Here is a 24,146-nt window from a genome sequence, read left to right on the forward strand (position 1 = left end):
CCCCCACATAAAAAAAGTGTATGCTCGTGCCCCATTGAAAGTAATGGGGCTTGTGCATGCAGCGACGGTGTGCCTCAGGCGTGCGCCCCCGTTCATATAAATGGGACACGCCGCCCCTTACACCCCGTGCGCTGCCTCGCGGCTCCCTCACAGAAAGCCGCGTATTGTGCTTCTGCGTATAATGCAGGTGCACTGTATAACTGCTTTGGAAGTCTTCTGGGAGTTTGGGAGCATACTAGGCTATGTTGGTTCTTCATGATGGTACATGCTGCTGGGATTGGTAATGCTGTTTATATTGAGTTAGTATGCTGATGTACTAGAAACTATGGCGTGTTACAGACCGCTGAAAAGCAGCGGTCTGCCTGCGCCATCATTAATGGCAGCGAGAAGCCCCAGCGGCCAAACTGCAAGGCTTCCCACCGCCGCTAAGAAGCACCAAAATGGCGCTTCTTCTTGCGCCACGGAAATGATGCAGCGAGGAGCCAATGGCGCACTCACCGCGTCATTTCTGCGGTGTGACATCTGGACGCTATGTGGCCGCGATGTTAACATGGCGGCCCCCGTCTGTATAGGGTGCCGCCATTTTGTACGCACAGAGCGTGTACTAGGGTTAGGGGCATGAAGAAGACACGCCGCTTCCTAATCCTAGTACATGCTCTGTGCGTACTATATGCCCATCTGTAACGGGCCTATGCTATGTTAATTTTTGCTCTTTTGTACTGAGCCATTCTACTATGTTTTTGCTGCAAGTATTTTGTGACTCTGCTGAGTAAAGCTATTTTTGTTAACCTACCTTCAAGACTCTGCTGTTATTTTTACCTCAAAATCCCCCAACACATCTGTCAGGGGTATTTTGATTGTGAGTTCCTGCATGGTAGGAGGTTGGACTGGATGGCCCTTGTGATCTCTTCCATCTCTATGGTTCTAAGTTCAGTGGTTTCTGACTGCTTTCCTTCACCCTTAAAGGCCACAGCAATGGCAGCTAGAAGATGGAGGGAGGGGTGGTCAGCTGCCACCAGGGCCCAAACATGATGGTGGTGTGCCTGTCTGCATTTTCTTTCTGAGAGGCCAACTGGCATATGACAGGAATGGTTCTCATCAGCTGCTAGAGCCAGGCACTTGAGAGATTTTTTTGCTTGTCTGTTAAACATATAAAGCCAATGCAATAATATTTAGCTTGACCTTGATGTCCATTAATAAGGGGGTGTCAAGTTTACATACATAATACTTGATAATAAAGGGGTGTGGATAACACAGACCAGTCATGGTGAGCTTTTCCTTGCAGATGTTTCAAGCCCAGTTATAAATATGGAAATCTTCAGTGGAGAGGGGCACATTGTCCTTCGAGTATCAAAAAACAAGTCAAGCCCCTTGTGGATACACTGAATTATGTTATGAGGATAGAACACAGCATAATATCTCTGCCTCTCAGAAGGGTCAGAAAGTCTTGCAAGTATTTCCCCTTCTTTATCAAAGAATCCAGGATACTGCTTATTATTAATACAGGGAAGTGTTTGAATTTCTTTGTCACATTGCTTCTGTGTCTCTGGCTGTACCAATTCAATAGATCTCTTTTCAGTTCATCTCCTCCCCCCGACCACCATCTTGAGGGGGAGAGACGAGGCCTGGCCTGGCAAGACTAAGAGCCCTCCCCCCGACCACCATCTTGAGGGGGAGAGATGAGGCCTGGCCTGGAAAGACTATGTGTGCCCCCCCCCCCATATGATTAACATCTTCGAGTATATTGCTGGCTTGGTTTAATGTTGATTTTATGTATACTGTGCACTGTTTTGCAAGTTTTAATTATCTATTGCAATTTTTATCTTGTATTGTATCGTCATTGCAATTGTTGTGATCAAATGGAATAGCGGTATATAAATAAATTTTATTATTATTATTATTATTAGTTATACAAAGCATCAAGGTTCACCTTGGCTCTGAGTTAACAAAAAACAGACAAAACCCCTACTACCAATATCCATATACAGTCGGTCCTTCATATCCACTGATTCTTTATTCCTGGATTTAAGCATCCATGGCTTGAAAATATTTTTTAAAAAGTAAGAATACCAAATAGCAAACCTTGATTTTGCCATTTTATAAGGGACACCATTGTATTTAATGGGACTGCAGCATCCATAGATTTTGATATCCATGGAGGGTCCTGGAACCAAAACCTAGAGGATAACAAAGGCCCATAATATAATATCTTTGTGAGGCTAACTAAAAGATTCTTTTTTAAAAAAAAAAAATTATGTGCAAATATTCAGCATCTCCAGATCATCTTGCCATCAGGCAAGATGTTACAAAAAGTGAGAAGATGGATTGACTTAATACTGAAGTCTTAATACTAATACTAATTTGAGTCTTGCTCAAATTAAAGCTTTTAGCCAAGATATTGTAAAATGAACCTACATGCATAGATCCCAATCGATCACATGCATGGGCTCCTTGTTGCTACAATATCTGCTTCTATAAACTTTTTTTTACACATCTGTGTCTGATTTATGCCTGCTTTCAACTGTCCTTCCTGCTTTCCTTCCTGGGGGAACACCATATCTAGGCGCTCCCACAATTTTACTCCAAATGTGTAGATCTTATGTGCATGTTTTGAACTGTATGCATTACTTGAACCCAAACCATTGTGGTATAGTGGTTTGAGTGTTGGACTAGAACTCTGGTAGAGCAGGGTTCAAATTCCTACTCAGCCACGGAAACCTACCACGTGACCTTGAGCAAGTCACATTCTCTCAGCCTCAGAGAAGGGCAATGGCACCCCCAATAAATCTTACCAGAGAAATCCCATGATAAATTCACCTTAGGCAGGGGTAGGCAAATTTTTGAGCCAGGGGCCGGGTTGCTGTCCCTCAGACAACTGGGGGGCCGAAGCCAAAAAGTAAATAATTAAATAATTTTTTAAAAAATTAAATAAATAAATAAACCGGGACAAATGTAGGACAAAATTTTCAAATGGAGGACATTTTTAAAAAATGGAGGACACGTGAAAAAATTTGCTGATTTTTAAATTTTTTTTAATATAAATGCATGTTTCTGAGGCTTCTATAGAGAATTGCCCCCCTTGCCCGCCACTTGCCCCCCCTTGCCCGCCTCCTCCTGATAGGCCAAAGGCCCCACACCCTCACGCGAGAGGCCAAAGGCTCCGGCGACAATCGGCGGCAGGACCGGGCTGAGGCCGGTCCCAAAGCCTTGCCGGGCCGCATCCGGCCCGTGGGCCGCAGGTTGCCTACCCCTGCCTTAGGGGTTCCATAAGCTGGAAATGACTTGAAGGCATGCAATAACAACATTGTTTGAAACAAACCTATCAACTTCCTATTACAGCTTGTTTTAGCAATATTTTGTGTACATTTTTCTGAGCACAGTTTTCTGTATTGTGAATTTGGGGGGGCGTGTATTTGCAGTTGTCCATCATTGGGAGGATTGTACGTAGAGAGATCTTGTAGCACCTTTGAGACTAACTGAAAGAAACTGGGAAGCCTGTATTCATCTCATAGAGAGTTAGGGAAGTATGGCCTGAGATATGGTTGTTGAATCTCAGAATGAAATCAGACTCCCCACACATCCTAAATTGTTACCTAAGTGGGAGTATATATAGAGTATATAAACTGGACATTAGGCAATGTAAAATTATATATGCAGCATGCTTCTCGACCACACATCCCCCAGGTGTGTTGAACTGCAACTCCCATCTTCCCTTGCCAGCATAGACAAAGAACATTCTGGCTTGTGATGATGGGAGTTGTAGTTCAGTATATCTGGAGAGCAACATGTTGATAAAAAGAGGAATAGAAAATCTGCTATACTGCATACACCATTCAGTCAGCATGGGCATGTATGTGTATATGCCTTCAAATTGCCAGTCAACCTATGGTGACCCCATGAATTTCATAGGCTTATTTAAGGCAAGGAATACTCAGACATGGTCTTGTTAGTTACTTCCTTTGAACTATAGCCTACAGCAGGGGTTCCCAACCTATTTGAATTATTGGTGGTCTCCCATTTAAATACTAACTAGGGCTAATCCTGGCCCCATACAGACAGGCCAAATTAAAGCTGCTTTGAGTCACTTTGAAAGTATGCTGTTTAAATGATGCATGCATACTAAGTGTCCGGAAGCCACGCCAAAGCCACAATCCAATACTAAGGACTGGAGCGCAGCTTTGGCGCAACTTCCAGACTCTTAGTATGCATGCATCATTTAAACAGCATACCTTCAAAGTGCCTCAAAGCAGCTTTATTTGGGCTTGTCTGTATGGGGCTCCTGTTTAGCATCTAAGATCAGACAGGATTGAGCATCTTTAGTGTATTTAAGCCCCAGCATGGACATGACTAATATTCCAATAGTGGCCACTCTGAGATGAATAGGGGTGGAAAACCAATAGACATAAAGAAGACCAATTACTTTCCTTTAAAAGCTAATCTCTGCTAGAATTTCCCAAGACTAAATGCCACAATAGCAGTTTTACTAATGAACTCCAATCTGGCAGCTACATGCTGAAAGCTTCAGTCCCTTTGAAGTGTTTAGCTGGAATATGGCATATGGTACAGGATTCCCTGCAATATTCATAATGATGTAGTGGTAAATTCTTAACTGTTGGCACTGATCAGAATAGTTACTCTCCCAAGGAAAACTGGAAAGATGAGTTAATCCTATCTGCCAGTGTTCTGTGTATATATGTGTGTCTATATGTATGTGTCTGTCTGTCTGTCTGTCTCTCTCTCTCTCTCTCTCTCTCACACACACACACACACACAATTTGCATTACGACCACCATAGGATTTTGCTGAGACTTGCCACTCTTGGAGGGAACAGAGAAACATGAGATGGAACAAGAGTGATGGCATAATAAAAAAATATATCTAAAATCCTAGAATGTAGAAATGGGCATCCCCAAGAGTCAAACCATTTGCTAGCGCAGAATACTCACAGCTAAATCATGACAGATAGGGGCCATCAAACCTCTGTCTAAAAACTTCCAGTGAAGGACAGTCCATCATCTTATGAAACAGCTTGTTCCTCTGTTAATTCCTGTCCCTGCTCCATCAAAGAGGGGCCTGCATTGCAGCATAGGAGAGGCCAGCACCACCACTTCCAGGTGTGGCTGAGCAGCTAGAAGCCTAGAAGGAAGTCTTGCAATGGCTGGGATTCCAGGACATTGTGATACTTCACTCCATAATCTCAGCCCAACATTTCAGATCAAGTCTAACATTGCAAGACCAAATCTTTATGGGATTTTAGTAGGCCAGTACTGGGCCTCTGACTTCCTGGTCAGCCATTTTTTGCCGGATCCTCTGTAAAATCTATCACACTCTGCATTGTTCTGAATGCATCCAGTCCTGTTCCCCAATCTGCTGCTGGTTTCCATGTTGGGGCCAGGAAAAGAAAGCATTGTGATATTGCAGCATGGTTTTTTTCTCTAACCTTCCCTGGCATTTCCCCCTTGTCTATAGTCTAAAGGAACTGGTTTACTGCTATTCCTATAGATGTGAGAGTGGGGAGACTGGAGGAATCAGAATGACTGGCTGGGGGCACTTTGGACAACAACCAAAGCCATGCTCCTTAGGACTGGAGTATAGCTTTGGAGTGGCTTCCAGCCTCTTAGGACGCATGCATCATTTAAACAGCATACCTCCAAAGTGACCCAAAGCAGCTTTATTTTGGCTTGTCTGTTTGGGCCCTCATCTCCCTGACACAACCAGGTGTTAGCCAGGGAAGGGTGGTGACATCTGAGGCTATCTTCAGATAGATGGCACATGATGAGAGGCATGATGTGGGACTTTTTGATGGTCTCTGGGGATCCCAGTGGATTATATCATCATTATGTATTTGACTATCCAAATACATTCATTCCGAATACAGGGGTACCCCGGGTTACGAAATTAATTCGTTCCGCCGCCGCTTTCGTAACCCGGAATACTTCGTAAGGCGAAAAAGCCATAGGCGCTAATGGGGAAAAGCCGCGATTTCGTGTGAAATAGCGCCGAAAAGCACCAAAATTTTTTTCGTAACCCGAAATAACCTTCGTAACCCGGAACAGTTTTTTTGAATGGATTTTTTTTCGTAACCCGGAAATTTCGTAAGGCGGCGCATTCGTATCCCGGGGTACCAGTGTACATACAATTTATATGTATAATTTGCAGGAATTTGCAGGAACTAGACAGAGCAGAGGAGGACAGGGAGCCTTGGAGATTTTTCATCCACAAGGTCACCATGGGTCGAGATTGACTCAAGGGCAGTTAATAAGAACAACAAATCAGAATATAGCCACAACATTTTCAGCTGCCTTGCACACTCCTCCAGCCAGTACATGACCATATCAGGGGGGTGGATGAGGAGCAGAATAAAAGTTAGTCTCTGGAGGTAGGAGATGGGAGATATCCTGAACAGAAGTCAGAAAGGGCCCAAAGAAGCAAGTAGGCAATGCTGAACAGTTAGTCCAGTCCAGGTCAGTCACAAATTATCTGCACTGGATGCAAACAGAATCACAAGAGTTGTTATTATCCAGTCCAAGTACACAAGTCAGGAGGGAATAAACAAAGTTGACCAAATGTTGTCAGAAACACCAGATAGTAGAGCCAGCAAATAAGTCAATTGTCAGCACATAGGCTAGAAGTGAACAGGTGATATATATATATATATATAGGCAGTTCCTTCAAGGCATCTCTCCCTTCCACTTTCAGTAAAGGATAATGTTGTGGTACCTTCTATGTCTATGCTCTCTGCCAGCTCTGCAGATTCCCAGATTCCTGGCACTCTGCCCCTTTTCTCCTTCTCAGCTAGGTCATCCACCAGGTGAGTTATGATGTCTTTTGGCTCTGCATTAGATTTGGATTCATCCAGGAGGTGAATTATGATAGGAAATTCCTTGCATAATCTCAGGGATAGCATTTCTCACTAGATCTGGTGCTTACCACAGCGGTCTCTTTATTGAGGTTGCCCAATTTTTGAGTAACTCTTTTTTTTTTGTTTTCTTTCTCTTGTATCATTGGATATTCTTTCCACTTCTAAACCCAATCTTGAGCTTTTCCCACATCAGAATATGTCTTTGTCATCTGCCCTGTCTAGTCAGAAATTTGTCTGTGTTGTGTTGCTTTCTATATCTTCCTCTTCCATTCATGGAACATAATGTGATCTGGTTGATCTATGCCATTGTATTGGGATAATATTAAGACCCTCCACTTTTACTCAAAATATCACTGTCTGGCCTATCTCTCTGGGCACAAATTGTTCTTACTGTTAGGAATCTTGAACTAAATCTATTTATTTGTGTTTCTCTAATTTCTACCAAGAAATCAAGCTTGTATCATTGTTCATGTGGTAGCCCTTCAGATATTTGAATATAGGTATCATATCAACTCAGCAATATCTTCACCAGGCTAAAAATAAGCAACTCCTTCCGCCATTTATCATACATTTTCATTGTCATTCTCTGGACATGTCACAGCTTATTGTTTTCCTTCTTAAACTGTGGTTCCTATGCCTGAATACAGCACACCAAGTGAAGTCTGACCAAAACATAATGGAGTGTTACTATTATTTTGATCTGGTCACTGTAATTCTATTGAGGCACACTAGAATTACATTGGCCTGTTTTCCCCCCTTGCTGGATCACACTCTTGACTTGCATTTAGCCGTACTCTCACATTCAGTGCTGGAGATGACCTTGTTAACTGGCCCCATTACAACACTGGATATTGAAATCAGAGCAGAGCTGAAAATTTTCAGAAGAAATTTATCAGCATGAATTTATAAAGAGAAAGTCTTCATGAACTACAATACATACATCATTTTTTCCACCACCACTGTTAATTCATTTCAGTTGCCTACTGTTGCTGGCTATGCTTTAAAATATATCTTTCCATTTTGATTTTGTTCCAGGTAGGATGCAATGGCAAACCTCTTCTGAACAAATCTTGCCAAGAAAACCCCACAATAAGGTTGCAATAAGTCAGAAACAACTTGAAGGTACACAGCAGCAGCAACAACAATGGATGCATTACTTGATAATTCTGTCTTCGCTGTAGTAGCATCCATTTTGAAACCACATCACACTGAGGACAAAATTAAGAAACTCCTGTACTAAGATTGGTCCATCTAGCTTAGTACATCCAACAATTGTGTAAATTTGGCTGGGACATTTCCAGTGACTCCTCTGTTGTCCCACTTTTTCAGATGTATTCAAAATGTCCCAGTTTCTCTTTTTCCCTCCTACTTTCCACCTTATGTCTCTGCTTACTTCAGTTGCTGCAAACTGAGTTCAGTGTGCAAGGATGTTGTTCAGAAAGAGGAGAGGAAAGATAGAATAGGCTGAAGCAAAAGCAAACTATTGTAACATCTCCTAGCGTGTGCATTGTTTCTCATTAATAGCTTTTGCCATCTTGAGCATACTCTAGTGTTGCTTGGCAAGGAATGTCCTAGTTTTCATAGATGAAATGTTGGTGGGTATGACATAGAACTGCCAACACCAACTGCCAGTTGCTGTCATTCATTTGTTCATTCATTTATCCACTTAGTGGGGTGGAAACATATGTATCTGTATGCAGAACTTTAAATGTCCTCATCTAGGAAGCACAACATAGCCAGCTTTTTAGACATATGCTCCTTGGCATTCAAATAGCTATGTACACATAGGTAGGATATCTTCCAAATGTTTGCTACATGAAACGATGATACAGGAACAGACATTTCTCCAGCCATCATAACATTTGTAGGTGCCCCAGTTTTGTGACAACAGGTTTAGTTCACCGAGGAAGGAGATGTCGGTCAGATGAATTTCTATTTAACTCAGATCAATTTTGCCCACAAGTATGTAGTTTAATTAATTATTTATAATTGACCACCACTTAAGCCTCATTCTGCCCATCAGTACTGTATAATTTGTGTGCATAAACAAAAAAGGGAAAGGAATTCTCATAGTTGGCATTTGTGAATTAAAGGCAACTGCCACTAGGACTTCATTTATTGCGTTCTGTTTTGCTTTACTTATCCATATTAACCAAAGCTGAGGGGCATTTATTCTGTCTGTGACATTTTGAATGAAATCCCTGGGTGCACACTTTCTTGTGCTTAAAAGACTTGATGTGCAGATACTGCCAGAGTCACTGTCATGAAAATATGCAATAGAAATGCTCTAGAAATGGCACCAATTCCTTTGGCTCAGGAGAACAATGCACTATAAAAGAGAATGGCAAATGTCCAGAGATATATCTTAAATGCAGCTTTTGCTGTTATTCTTCTGGCTGCATTCAAAATTTGACCTGATGATTGGTCACCTTTATTCTCTCCCACAATCCCAACCATTTGATAGCCTTGAATTCTGGATTGGGGAAAGTCTAACTGCATGTTATGTTGAATACTTGGCATTTAGCTCCATTTGTTGAGTTGGGGAAAAAAATAAATTAGCGTGAGGGTCTTTGTCTGGATCAAGATGACCACTTGCAAGAAGGAGGTGTGTGATCCTTCCTTCCTCCATCATGAATTCAAAGAGCTTTTCTTCCAACTCCAGCTTCCAGGGATAGAAAAGCATCTCCCACAGCAGGGAGAAAACTACCATAATTATTTGCCTATGTAAATAATTGAGAATTGCATCCTTACAAATAGAAATTTTGCTTCTTATCCTTAACTGATACATGGGCTAATATTTGTTGGCATCATAGCAGGAGGGAGAAGGCTTACAGGGAGTCCTGATCCAGATTAAAGGCCTTGTGCTTATTTTAAGTTGTCAAAAATATATTAGATGATATACTTATATTCATTCACTGTACATTGTCCATGTTGGGACAATATTTCCTGTTTGGAGACTTTTGCTTCTCCCAATACTTCTTCTTTGTGTGTGTGTGTGTGTAAAACCTACTGTAGTGAAATGTTCTGGAGAACTCCAAAGTTTTCACAATTATGTGAAATTTTGACTGGTCCAAAGGTCTCGAATTTGTTTTTAAAACTGAACCAGGATTGCTTTTTGAGTTGGAGTCATGTGTCAGATTACTTGTTGTTGTGTGCCTTCAAGGAATTTTGGACTTCTGAAGACCCAAAGAGGAACCTATAACAGTGTTTTCTTGACAAGTTTTCAGTGCGGGTTTCCCATTGTCATCCTTTGATCGTACCAGTTTGGTACCATGGATAACGAATCATGTTTGGTGCTTCTTTGATCAAGTGTGTGGACTTGATTAGAACACAGAAAAATGTATTATTGCTATATTCCAACTTTTTTCCAACTAGACAAAACTTTTAAATTATACCATACATTATATTAGCAACCACAGATACTAGTTGCTTAATTTGTTCATTCCATGCAATTTCCCTCTGAACAGAACACAAAGTATAACATAGCTATATTACCAGATCTTTCCTTTTCACATGAATGCTTTTTCTATTTGTCCTAAGCAATTCACAGTACAAGATGACAGACCAAACAAGGAGAAAATTAGAACAAAATTGGCTCCAGGGTTGTTGCTATCCCCAGGACATTCTGACTGGGCCTAGACATGTAGCTTTTCTGAGATAATTATCTGCTGCTGCCCCAATGATTTTAAGTGAACAATGAGAAGCTAATAGGTCACAATGACCCCGAAGCTTACTGGCTTGCAGACATCATAGTGTCAGAATTAAAAACAGCCAGCAATCTTTAGCCTAGCAATAGCATTCATTCCATGACATGATCTAGCATATGGATCAGCATCAAGATGACAGCCCAGTGATTTTCAGCTGTGTTGAACTACAACTCCCGTCGTTTCTTGCCGGCCTGACCTTTGAGATGGCATTTTAGGATTACACAAAATTGCAGTCTAACATGTTTGAAAGGTGTTCACTATAGAGGAAGCTGCACCATTCAGGCATTTTTAACCATGCAAACAAGGGAACCACTCCCTTTCCATGAAGTTTAAATCCCTGGTTTTCCAGGTTTTAGCCTGTAAAGAGACACAAAAGAGTCTCTCCATTGTAGGTATTTGCCCCCACATGTGTTGAAAAGAGTAATGGGGGAGGTGAAGTGAGCATGCTCACTCTGTATGCTGCCCCTCTTCCTCCACATGTAGAGGGCAAGAGAAATGGCAGTGGACAAGGTGGGACTATTATACTCCTACTCTGCAAAGGTTCCCCCTGCCCTGACTTCAAACATCTCAAAAGAACCTGGGGAGATGACCCTTGCCACATCCAGCTGCATCTGCTTGATTTCTAACAAGACACACAACAATCAGTTATTTCTGTACAACACACAATTCCTGTTGCACAACTGAAATTTCATTGACACTTACAAGTGAACAGAGCTCCACAAAGGAATTAAGTATATTTGAATTGTTGTCTACCATATAGGGATTTTTTTTTTTGCGGGGAGGGGGTGTATCTGTTTTGAATGCTTGGAATGAACTAGGCTATTTATGTAAGAACATGGTATTCCTGTTAACATGAATAATTGTATGGATTTTCACCCATGTCCAGGGACATATGTATGCATCTGAGCTCTGTCCTGAAAGTTCATGAAAGGATACATGAAGAAGATCCAGCCTTGATTGTGAAAACATGGCTGGGGAAAAAAAGCCTTCTAGAGTTTGGTGCAGGGGTGAGAAAACTAGTGGCTTCCATGTCTTTATGATGGTGAATATAAGATAGGCTCCAGTCAGAACTTTATATAACCTATCCAAAATATTGTGCCTATTCTGATTACACACTTTGGATAGCTTCTTTAAAATTTAGACTGATAGCCAGAAATGGATTCATTGCCCCATGGACATGGAAGGCACCAGCTGGCATTGGGAGAACTTCCAGCCCCTAACATGTATACAGGTACCAATGTCCCAGTCAGATTTAAGCCCCATTATAGTGCACTGGGAAGGGATGAAGACTAATGTAAAACAACCAAGGAAAGGAAATACCTGGATTTAATTTTCATCAAGGCATCTTGAATTAATGTTAGTGGAACTTGCTTCAGTCTTGCATATTATGCTTGGTGTGTTAGAAAATAACAAAGTGAAGGTAGCTCCATAGTTTTAAACATCAGTATTTCTCATGAATAAAGAGGCAGATAAATATGATTAATTTAGATACACCATAAAATGAATAATTTTGTTGTTGTTGTTTTGCAAATGCAAATTAATTTTTTGCAAGCAAGTCATTGCCTTTATTAGATCCTTTTGTCAAGAGCAAAATAAACAGCTTCGTTATTATAAATAATTTTGGGAAAACATGGAGAGTATAAAATAAAAATGGTGGGTACTTTTAGGCCAAAAGAGCTTTTAAAAGCAAGAGCCAGAGGTTGCGTTACTTTATTATTTTTTATTATTTTAGTGAATTTTTTTTTTAAAGAAACAAACACTTTCTTTGTGGGGAGAGACAGGAAGACCTACAGTGTGGGAGCAAATGGAATGATTTTTCCACTAGAACATTAAGTATTATTATTCATTTTTTTGACTTTTTTTTGCTAATCAAACATGATTTTTTGTCCAGATATGCCTTTTATGTACAGAATATGTATTTTCTCCCCAAAACAACTTTTTGTGTGCATAAAGCAGCATATTTTGCATAAAATGCAGTTTCTTGTGCAAAGTTGTTGCTTTTTGCCCAGCAAACATGTTTTCAGGACAAAACTTCCACCAAAAAGGCCTCCTTTTTGTACAATTTTTAAAACAAAAATCTCAAAGCGCAGTTATCAAACTGCACAGAAACCCTTATCTCTTTGTACAGCAAAGGAGAAACAGTTTAAGTTATTTATTCTTATATGCTTTAGGACTTTATTGCATGGAGAAATACTCAAAATAGATTTGGGATTGCAAGCTCAAAAGCAAGTATTACCACACGTAAAATTGCTGCCGCCACCACCATTTTTACAAAGTGGCTGGCTGAGCGAGGCTGGGGCCCATGTTGTAGTTGCCTGGTGGCAGTGGTGGTAATTTTACGTGCGGTAATACCCACTTTTGAGTTTGCAATCCAAAATCCATTTCAAGTCTTTTTCTCTATGCAATAAGTTCCCTACTTTGGTCTATGGCCAACACAGTTACCCTTGAATATATTTCTCAGCTTTATTCTTGTTAAGTTTTTAACGCAGGCATTTAACTTAAATTTAAATGGACATTTTACACAAATGTAATAATAAATCTCCCTCATCTAATCTAAATGAAATTGAATTGGCTTATTATTGATTAACTAAATGCATTCATTCTTTTCTTATAACCTTCTTAGGAGGAGAATGAGGCCACACTTATTTGGTTCTGTGTTCACATTTCCTGCTACCCCTCACACAACAATTATGTTTTTGGGATAACTCATGGAGAGGACAGCCTTTGGAAATATTTCATAGGAAGGAGCAGGGGCACTTTTCCATCTTTCTCTTGCCCAGTTCACTTTCACATTACACAGTTATAATACTTTGATTCCAGTTTTACTACCATAGCTGCATCATATGAAATCCTGGGGTTGGCAGTTTGATGATGAGGCACAAGAGCTCTGTGGCTCAGGATTCAAAACTGTTACACACAAAGATGTAAGGCTTGGAGAACAATACCAGATCAGTGAAACGGCCGGAATGCTTCTGTGCTGTGTACAATCTGGTGCACCATTTACCATCAATAAAGCATATGCAGTAGCAGTAACAGGTGTTGGTGTTAGGCACTGAAAGAACTCTTGGGGACGGCTGAAACTACACCCAGTTGTGGATCAAGACACACATCCAAATGAGTATTTGGGTATGCAGAATAAAATGTGTTCTACTCAAATACCTAGCACAGAAAAACAAAATATCGTGGGGGGGGGAGGGGACAAGATAAAATGAGATAATGTAAAGCATTAACATCTTTCATTTGGAGGTTTTCCTTGATTTCAGTAAAGAAGAAGTGTTCCCCCAAAAGAAGAAGTGTCAATTTTTCCTGCAGGGATCCAGCCTACTAATAACCAGAATATATTACATTTGCTTTGCTGTATCATGGTTCACCAAAACACAGCATAGATCTCTGTCCCAATATTTTATACTGTCTGGAACAATAAAAATACTGCAGTGGTAAAAATCAAGTTGTCTAAATTTGGGGAATTTGTTTATGAATATGCAGGTGCTAAGGTCATAGATGGCTTACATTGTAGATCTACATCTGTGTGGATTCAGCTACAGAATATGAGACAGAAGCAAGTGTGTGTGGTGTGTGTGTGTGTGTGTGTAATTTTACTTTTGCACTGTCTAAATTAGTCAGATTGGTTTTATTGTACACCACCCTGAGATTTGTAGATAGAGGATAGGATATAAATATTGAATAAATAAAGAAATAAAATCCTGCAATTCACCGAGTCAGAAATTGTCCCACTCTAGTACAAGAGGGCTAAAACTCAATGTTGAAATGTTCCTTGTTTTTCCTTTTATGGACTGTAGCAGAAAGGATCAAGTTCCCATCCACACATAGTGACATTCTCATTGTGATTAGTTTTTCTTGCAGATCCTGTTTCTTTATTTCTTTTTAAAAAAAAAACACTCAAAACCAAACTAGACATTTAATAAAATGTGTAATTTGGGCCTGCAGTTTTGGTAGAGTTATATTGCCACAAGAGATTCATCCTTCCAGACTTGTTCAGTGAAAAGGTAGCACTTTGGTGAGAGACTATTTTAAGATGTTCCTTTCTTTTAATTGACTCCCCACATTCTCAAAGGTGTACTCTCTTGTTTTGAATGTGTTTTGCATTTGCTAATAAAGATGCACTAGATGTCTGTGATCTGTTTCCACAAGGAAAGCAAATGTGTTTCTGGAGGATGTGTGCAGAAGGAGTAACACTGACACATAATGTGGTCCTGCTGCTCACATTAACAAAAAGAATCTTGGGGAAATTGGAAAACAAATGAGTCAAAGGAGCAGCAAAGTTCCCAGCTGCTGGATTAGTAAAATAACAAATTACTGCTTTGCAACAGCTTTCTTCCCCCTTCCCCTTCTTCAGCATTAATTCTTTATTTTTCTATTGGGAGACAACAAGCTTATCAACCCACATCTGAGAAAGATGGGAGGAGGAGCTGGAGCACACTGAAGGTTGGGCAGTTCACATTAGAAGCTCATGTATTTCATGCAGATGAAACAAAACATGTCCTGCTTTAAAGGAGCCTTCTTAATGCAGCCTAAACCACTGTGGCATCATCGTCCCAGAACTCCATGCCAAAACATTCATTTCTAAAAATAATATCTGGGTAGGCTGAGATTTTATCTCAAAAAAAAGTGCATTTGAGGTCTGATCAACAGACCCAATAGATCTTTTGTTCTAGTTTATTGTATTTTTTATGTATGTTTTCCTGCTCTAGCAGCTAATGTGGCAGATTACAGTCTATGGTGTTGTGGTGTTCAGCAGTTATAAGGGTGTGGGTTGTTTTAAATATTAATTATTGGATGGGGCAGTGCATAAATTCCAAGAAATGCATGTAAATAAAAGTACTATAAAATCAGCCTCCACATTTCTTGTCCTGACCTGGAGGACAGGAGGGACAGAAATTTCAAAGTATTTCAAAATGGAACAAAGCTGTAGTTCCTACTAATTTTTTGCCACTCATTCTTAGTGGCATTCTGACCTACCTCATGGGGTCATTGTGAAAGAAAAAGTAAGGAGGAGGAAAAGAGCATGCATGCAACTTTGAGTTTATGTAAACGTGGAATATAAATGCAGTTAATTAATTAATATGCATGTTATTAATAAATAAATTAAACAAATACATTTTATTTCCCAATTTTGCACTGCCTTTGTGATGTTCAGGGAGTCTTTCAACAGCTCAAAGGCAATAAAGATTCCACCACATATCATCGGTGCATCCTTCAGGGAAGGACATATTCCATCTTGTTTAAAGGAAGCGGCGGTTAGGCCACTCCTGAAAAAACCTTCCCTAGACCCCCAGGATATGAGGAATTATAGGCCGGTGTCATTGCTGCCATTTTTGAGCAAGGTGATCGAGAGGGCGGTTGCCCTTCAGCTCCAAGCTGTCTTGGATGAAACCGATTATCTAGACCCATTTCAAACCGGCTTTAGGACAGGCTTTGGGGTTGAGACTGCCATGGTTGCCTTGACCGACGATCTGCGTCTGAGCATTGACAGGGGGAGTGTGACCCTGTTGGTGCTCTTAGACCTCTCAGCGGCTTTCGATACTATAGATCACGGCATCCTCTTAGACCGCCTGAGGGGGTTAGGTATCGGGGGCACTGCTTTGCAGTGGTTCCGGTCCTTCCTCTTGGGCAGGTCTCAGAGGGTGCTACTCGGGGACTGTAGCTCCAGTAAGAGGTACCTCACTTGTGGGGTTCCTCAGGGGGCTATTTTGTCCCCGATGTTATTTAACATCTATATGAAGCCGCTGGGTGAGATAATACGGAGTCATGGTGCTGGGTGTTATCAGTACGCTGATGACACCCAAATCTATTTCTCCGTGTCTCGTTTGTCGACCTCGAATTCCGATGGCATCTCTTCTCTCAATGAATGTCTTCAGGCGGTAATGGGCTGGATGAGGAAAAACAGATTGAAACTGAATCCAGACAAGACGGAGGTGCTCATGGTAGCGGCCCCGAAACCAAGAATTGGGTTGCAACCTCCAGTCCTGGATGGGGTCACACTCTCCTCCAGTGACTGTGTTCGCAGTCTGGGGGTGCTCCTTGACTCGTCGCTCCTGATGACAAATCAGGTAAATGCGACAGTCAGGAGTGCCTGTTATCAGCTTCGGCTGATATGCCAGCTGCGCCCTTTTCTGGAAGTAAGGGATCTCGAGACGGTTGTGCACGCGCTGGTAACCTCACGCCTTGACTTCTGTAATGCACTCTACATGGGGCTACCCCTGTGCTTGCCTCGGAAATTACAGCTGGTTCAAAACATGGCAGCCAGGCTTGTCTCAGGAACATCTGGGAGGGACCACATTACTCCGGTTTTGAGGTCCCTCCACTGGCTGCCTATCAGCTTCCGGGCCCAGTACAAGGTGTTGGTTATCACCTTTAAAGCCCTAAATGGCTTGGGTCCAAGCTATCTCAGGGACCGCCTCCTCCCGTACAATCCTCCCCACGCTCTCCAGTTCTCTGGGAGGAACTTACTGCAGCCTCTAAAATCTAGGCTTGCGGCAACCTCCCAGAGGGCGTTCTCTGCTGTCACCCCTAAACTCTGGAACGACCTGCCAAATGAGATCCGTCAGATAACATCATTAGACAGCTTTAAAAAAGCGGTCAAGACAGATCTCTTCCGGCAGGCCTTTCCAGATTAACCATCCCGGCCCAGGTTCCCTGACTCCCTCATTCCTCCCGTGGCCCCATCTTAGTGATGGCTGAGGATCAACAGAGGGATATCAGGGTTTTTAGTTTTTAATTGTTGTTTTTATGCTTTGATATTGTGTTTTTAATATGTTATACTGTTTAATACTGTCTTAAGGGGGGAGGGATAAAGTGTTTTTAATTGTTATATTTTATATTTTACTGTTGTCAACCGCCTGGATTGGTTTTCCATAGGGCGGTATACAAATAAATATTATTATTATTATTATTATTATTATTATTACAATGGTTTCTAGATTTTTCACCATTTTGCTTGCCAAATTTTGGGCACACTTTAGCTTGTCAATGGGGCTCAACAGACCACCCCAAAAGGGCAGGCTGGACACCTGTTTTTGCTCCTGAAGGAGGCCATAGCAGCCAAACCACATGGTCTCCCTCTGCACCAAAAAGAATCTGCTAAAAGCAGGTTCTTTTTGTTGTGCACAGTAGATGCCATGAGTGCACCATTGGCACACTGTAATGCATCAGTGACGCAAGTGTGGCACAACAACGTGCAGATGCTGTGTTTGTGTCATGATGTAGCCCCATGTAGACGGCGCTGTTAAGTACTAGGGTTCGTGAGCATGCGGTCACTCCACTCTCCCGAACCCTAGTTTTGGCCCCAGGGTGGCACAAAGTGCCGGTCTGTACCAGGCCAATATCCCTCTTGAACTGTGGTGCCCAGACCTGTACACAGTATTCTAGGTGAGGTCTGACCATAGCAGAATAGAGTGGTACTCTTCCATCAATCTAGGCACTGCACTCCTATTGTTATAACCTAGAATCTCATTGGCTTTTTTAGCTGCCACATCACACTGTTGATTCATGTTCAACTTGTGGTTTACTTGGACTTCTAGATTCCTTTTGCAGATACTGTTGTCAAGTTAGGTCTCAACATCCTATATCTGAGCCTTTAACTTTTTCTGCCTGAGTGTAGTTCCTTACATTTCTCCCTGTTGAAATGCATTTTGCTAGTTTTGGCCCAACTCTCTAATCTGTTATGGTCATTTTGGATTCTGATCCTGTTCTCTGGTGTATTAACTATCCCTCCTAATTTGGTGTCATCTGCAAATTTAATAAGCATGTCATCTGTTCTTAAGGGAGCAATATGTAGCAATAGCAGCTTCATTTATATAGTGCTTCAAACCACACTAAGCAGTCTTTAAGCAATTTACAACAATAAGCTAATTGCCCCCAACTATCTGGGTACTCATTTAGCAACCTTGGAAGGATGCTAGGCTGAGTTGACCCTGAACCCCTGGGCTGGGATTGAACTCACAACCTTGTGGTTTGTGATTGAGTGGCTGCAGTACCGGCATTTACCTACTGCACCACCAGGGCTCCTATGTAGCAGGCAAAACTAATCTCAGAAAACTAAAGGGGCAGCCTGCAGATTAAAACTCATGTTATCCTAAACCTCGGTAGATAGGGCTGATTAATATTTATGTGAAGAACTATTGTTCTATCCAAAGGCTGGCCTCTACACAATCTTATGGCAGCTTCCTAGAATTCTGCAATCATGGTGCATCACAGCCTCAAACTAACTGGTCAAAGTAATTATTTACATTTGGTTCCAAGCCATTTCTCCTCCCCCAGAGGTAATTGGCCATCCTTATGGTTAAGCGTTTTCTTCAAAGGTATTGTATACTCTTGTTGTTCATAAATAATCCAAATAGCTACTTCTTGAAAACCATTAAAATACTAGAAGTCACTGGCCCAGGGTACCAAAAAATTCCTATGTACTGAGGTAACATGCAACCTTTAACTATAAAAGTACTAAAACTGTTGTGGTTACACTTCAAAAAGAGTAACATTATCTCATGTTTTGCTTTAGTTACTGTAAATTCAAATTAATTATTACTAGCCAGTTATTCGCAACAATTTCCAGCCAAGCCTTGGGGGCAATAACATTTTTCAGCCTCTGAAATCATTATGAGATGGAGCACTGCTTGAAGCTAGAGCTAGATTTGTAAGAGACTCATCCCAGAAGGTTACAGTTCTCCATGAATTTTTTTCCAAGGGACAGTTACACAGAGGGAGCAAAAATGAGGGCAATGCCCCTGCCATAAAAAGTCTCCTATGGCAAAAATAATTTAAAAAAATTCTTCAGTTCCCACATTTCTAACATTGAGAAATTAAAAGTCAGTCACACTTAGAATTCTTATATTTGCTGTATTCTCATTTCCTGGCAACTTTGCCTTCTCTTTTTCTTTGGATGCCTGTATTTTAAAAGCTCAAATGAATGTTAAGTTACTGCAATGCTAGAAATTTGGGGACTGAAAAAAAAAATCATTTGGGGACACAAAGTTTTTATTGGGGGGTCAACACCCTCAACCCCCCCCCCCCCATAGCTTCTGATAATCAGGCAGCCTATCTTCTGCTGCTCTGTTCTCTTGACAGTGGTTCATTGGCCAGAAATATATATTTTGGCAATACAAATTGTCTCCCTCAAAGTGGTCAGGCTCAACTATTAAGTGGTGCACATACTCAGGGCATGCTATTTTGTGTTACTGACCTCCATACCTTTATACATATTGCATGTGTCTCTTTCGTACAGTTTGTAGATGCATGTGACTATTGTTTGTCCCAACAAGAGTAGAACCATTGAGCCAGTCAGTTTTACTTTAGTGTCAGTCCACCATGCAACAATTGTTCTCCTCTGGGAATAACCAACATGATTCTAGCCATTTGTTTTCCATGTGAATCAAACTATAGACAAACTACTATTACTCCCCTCTCCCTCATTTGATTTAAAATTTTGTTGGGCCACCAGGATGGGGGACTGCCAAGGAAAACCAGATGCCAAAGGCTTTCAGGGGAATGCTGTGGCAAACCAACTCTGAATATTCCTTGTCTAAGAAAATACTATAAAATTCATGGACTTACCATACCTTGACAAGAAAATTGAACGCACATGCACACACACCAAGCAGAGGGTGGATGACATTTCCCCAAGGTTGTCAACTAAGCATCCCTTCTCTCAGCAGTTAGGGGATGCAGTTCTAAATTTTTCTAAGTTTAATAATCTAAAATGGACTCTCAGTGAAACTGTGCTGATTTATAGCTGCTGGGTCATGAACATCACCCTGTGTCTGCCAGTGACAGATCTCACAGTAATATTTCTGCCACTCTCTCTATTCTCCTTGGCATTAACAGTGAGGATAGGCATAAAGAATGGTACACTTTATAAACCTTTTCTACCAAGGATGGGGAAGCTGTGGGGCCTCATATGTAGGTCCTAAAATCCTTTACTATTGGCCAGGATTGGAAGTATAGGACAACAACCTCTGGAGAACCACAAGTTCCTCAGCCCTGTTTTAAACTACCACTTCTCCAACTGCACACTTCCCTTGCATATGCAATCCCTCCTTTGTCTTTGCTATCATCTTGACATGCCATTTTTTTCCCTAGACAGTTCTTCTTTTTTTGTAGTTTTTAGAAAAACCCACCCTAAGGCCTTACCTATTGTTCAGGGATCTCAAAGAAGTTTTCTTTGTAGGTCTAATTGGATCATATACTGCTGCCTTTGCCTCTTTGCTGCTATACAAACACAAAGGAAGCCAGTCTGTTCCTTGACATTTCTGTGAATCTAATGTGGATATTAAATGGAATATGTGATATAGAATGACCCCAGAAGTCACTCCAGAAACCTGCTGTTCTTCTATACATGCCATTCCGCTTACCTGAAATAGGATATCATGGTAGGGAGAAATGCTTCTACCTGCATGCTAATTTGCTGGCTATTTTGCACAAAACCTCAAATGCAAGCCCTTGTCTGCGTCAGTTTCCATGGTGCTGTCACGCTGCTCCCTTTCGACAGCTTCACTTATCAACATTTTCCACCCGTTCTCTTCTGCATAATGTGCAGTTCATTCACCCAGAAAGTTCAACTATTGTAATGATGGCTTGGGATGGGAGGCAGGGAAGGAGGGGACAAGGCATGGGGTGAAGAGGTGAGCCATGCTCAGGGAGGTGTGTGGGAACTTGGTTCTGTAACACAATGGGGAATTAGAAGACATGCAGCCTCCACAGCCTTGGTGTGTTTTATGGAAAAAGATATGTTTTCTCTCTCTCTCTCTCTCTCTCTCTAATACACACACACACAGTCAGAATTACAATTGTGCGAGCCAAGAATGATTTACATTGAGCATCCTTACACCTAAATCCATCCAGAGAATCTGTGTGTGTGTGTGTGTGTGTGTGTATATATATATGTGTGTGTATGGCAAAGGAGTCTCTCCTCCTCTCTGTCTCATAATGCATCAGTTTACAGGCAAAGCTTTTCCTCTGGCTGACTCTAGCCCTGCCGCCTGTCCATCTATCTGGCTGTCTTTGTTAGTTAATTGGCTTCTGTTTCTCTCTTCTCCCCAGGACAGCTTTCCTGCGCGCTTTGGGGGAGTCCATTTTGTGAATCAGCCTTGGTACATCCATGCCCTGTACACACTCATCAAGCCTTTCCTCAAAGACAAGACAAGAAAAAGGGTAATTGGAGAATGAAACAAGCCTGTGATGCAGCATGCCCACACTGGCATAAGTAGATTTCTGCTTCCATCCCTTCCCTCTTTGTCTCTTGGTGGTTTCATTTGCATGGCCTCAGAATAGTAGCAAGGGTTGAAAGCTCAGCAAAAGTTTGACAGCAGTCCACATTTAATCAACATATCAGTGGGAGAGTGGTTTTCAGAAACCCAGCAAGGTACCGGAAAATTTGTCAACATGTACAACCAAAAGATATCATTTTCTCACATAAAAACATATTGATGAATTGGATATAGCATTACCAGCACTAATACAGAAAATGACCAGAGGAAAATTGTACAGTAATTGTTTCAAAAATATCTATTCTCTCCCCTTTTACAGACATTTTTAACCTTGTTCAAAATTTATCATTTTGCTTCTTTGGCAGATTGTCTCTCTTGTAAAGAAATGAGTGGGTTAGAATCAACAATGCCACTGAAATATTTTAGATACAGATCAGAATTTGACTGTAGCAAAAAGCCTGAGATATTAATCTATACAATATATAATTTTTTTAAAAAAAATCATAGTTTGCATATTGTGAATAATAAATTACCATCATCTGAACCAAACTAAAACTTCTGAGTAGCATTCAGGTACATACAATACATATCCTCAGGTGTGTGTGTGTGTGTGAGTGTGTAAACATGCCTAAGTATTATTGCAGGTGAAACCTTAAACTACCATAGCACCTTGTACAGCTTCATTTGAATATCCCTTTATTCTTCATTTCAATGTGGGACACTATGCAGACAACACAAATAAAGTTGAGGATTTCTCTTCTCTCTCTCCATTTGGCTTTCTAAAACATCTTATCTGATGAAGAGATAAGAAGATCTCAAAAGCTTGCACCTATTTTTGTGGTCTGTAAATTAAATACACTATGAGGCATGCAATCTATGGTTGGTCCCAGCTGGAACAGACCCATCGAATCAGTGTTTGATTTAGGCTGCATCTACACTGCAGACTTAATGCAGTTTGACACTGCTTTTACTCCCATGGCTCCGTACTATGGAATTCTGGGATTTGTAGTTTTTTTTGAGACATTTAGCATTCTCTGTCAGAGAGCTCTGGTGCCACAATAAACTATAAATTCCAGGATTCCATAAGTCAAGATGGCAAAAGTTATTAACGAATTAAGCTGAGGATTAAGTGGAGGGTGGAAAGAGAAGCTGGGATATTTTACAAGCAACTGAAAAAGTGGGGTGACAACAGATTATATGAGACTGTTCCTGACTAATTGGGATAGAGTTGAGGTTATTCAATAGGATTGAAGCCTAATACAGATTTTTAAATATCAAACAAGAGACATAGAATTAATAGATGTGTAAGAGAACTGTTTTCCTTCCATATATTTCCTTTGTTTTCTCTCTCTCATAAGATTTTTCTTCATGGTAACAATCTGAATAGTCTTCACCAGCTTATACACCCTGACTGCCTGCCCTCAGAATTTGGAGGGACGCTTCCTCCTTATGACATGGGCACTTGGGCTCGGACATTACTTGGTCCAGACTACAGTGATGAAAATGACTACACTCACACATCCTACAATACCATGCATGTGACACATTCATCTTCCACTCTGGAGAGAGAATGCTCACCCAAACTCATGAAAAGGTAAGAAAAGAGAAATAAAATTATGTCAGAGCAACAATTTAAAAATCATTTTCTCTGCTTTAAAATGAGCAGTAGCCAATAATGCTAAAGTGGAAAGGAAAGGATACTTCACCTTGGAAAGAGATGAGTGTGTGCAAAATGAAAGGGCAACATTTGTAGTAAATGCAGTTTCTTGCCAGATGTTTGTGAGCAAAACAAGTTGAAAGTTAAGAGGAATATATATTAAAAGGTAGGGAATGTATCACAGTGGAATGTGGTTTCATGATGCATTGTATAGGGCTGTTACTGTTCCTGATCTCAGCTAATGATAGTTGATTTCAGTCACACTTGTTAGGCAGAGTGAAAAATTATCTGTCTATAATGGACTCTGGAAAATGAACTCTTCAAGCACCACTGGTCTCCAAATTAAAGCATAAAATCACGGGATTTTATGTGTTGTTGTTCCAGCACTATCTAAGCTATTCAAGGTACCTATACAAGGCTGATATCAGCACTGGATCCAAATCCCCTGGCAGGAACCAATGTCAACAATGATGCCTTTTGCTCACATATTTCCCTGGCCTCTGTTAGTGTATTTGTTGCTGCGGAGTGCCTTCAAGTCATCTCTGACTTATGATGACCCTAAGGTGAATCTATCAAGGGAGTTTTCTGTGGCTGAGAGTGTGACTCTTTAAGGGGTCATTTGGAATCATCAACAAAAGACCATCTTCACTGAATAGAAAGATGCATGTTAGATAATTATTTTTAGACAGAGTTTGAAA

The 24,146-nt window shown here is 41.0% G+C and overlaps 1 protein-coding gene across 1 annotated transcript in view; it reads left to right on the forward strand.

Annotated features, from left to right (window-relative positions):
* Nucleotides 1–24,146, forward strand: part of CLVS1 (clavesin 1) — a 95,174-nt gene that overhangs the window by 57,526 nt on the left and 13,502 nt on the right. The window contains exons 4-5 of the mRNA XM_042463729.1: nt 21,625–21,735; nt 23,150–23,385. Coding sequence (XP_042319663.1) covers nt 21,625–21,735; nt 23,150–23,385 — 347 coding nt within the window. The remainder of the gene's footprint in view (nt 1–21,624; nt 21,736–23,149; nt 23,386–24,146) is intronic.

This window comes from Sceloporus undulatus, chromosome 4 (genome assembly GCF_019175285.1).
Source record: "Sceloporus undulatus isolate JIND9_A2432 ecotype Alabama chromosome 4, SceUnd_v1.1, whole genome shotgun sequence".
Taxonomy (NCBI): Eukaryota; Metazoa; Chordata; class Lepidosauria; order Squamata; family Phrynosomatidae; genus Sceloporus; species Sceloporus undulatus.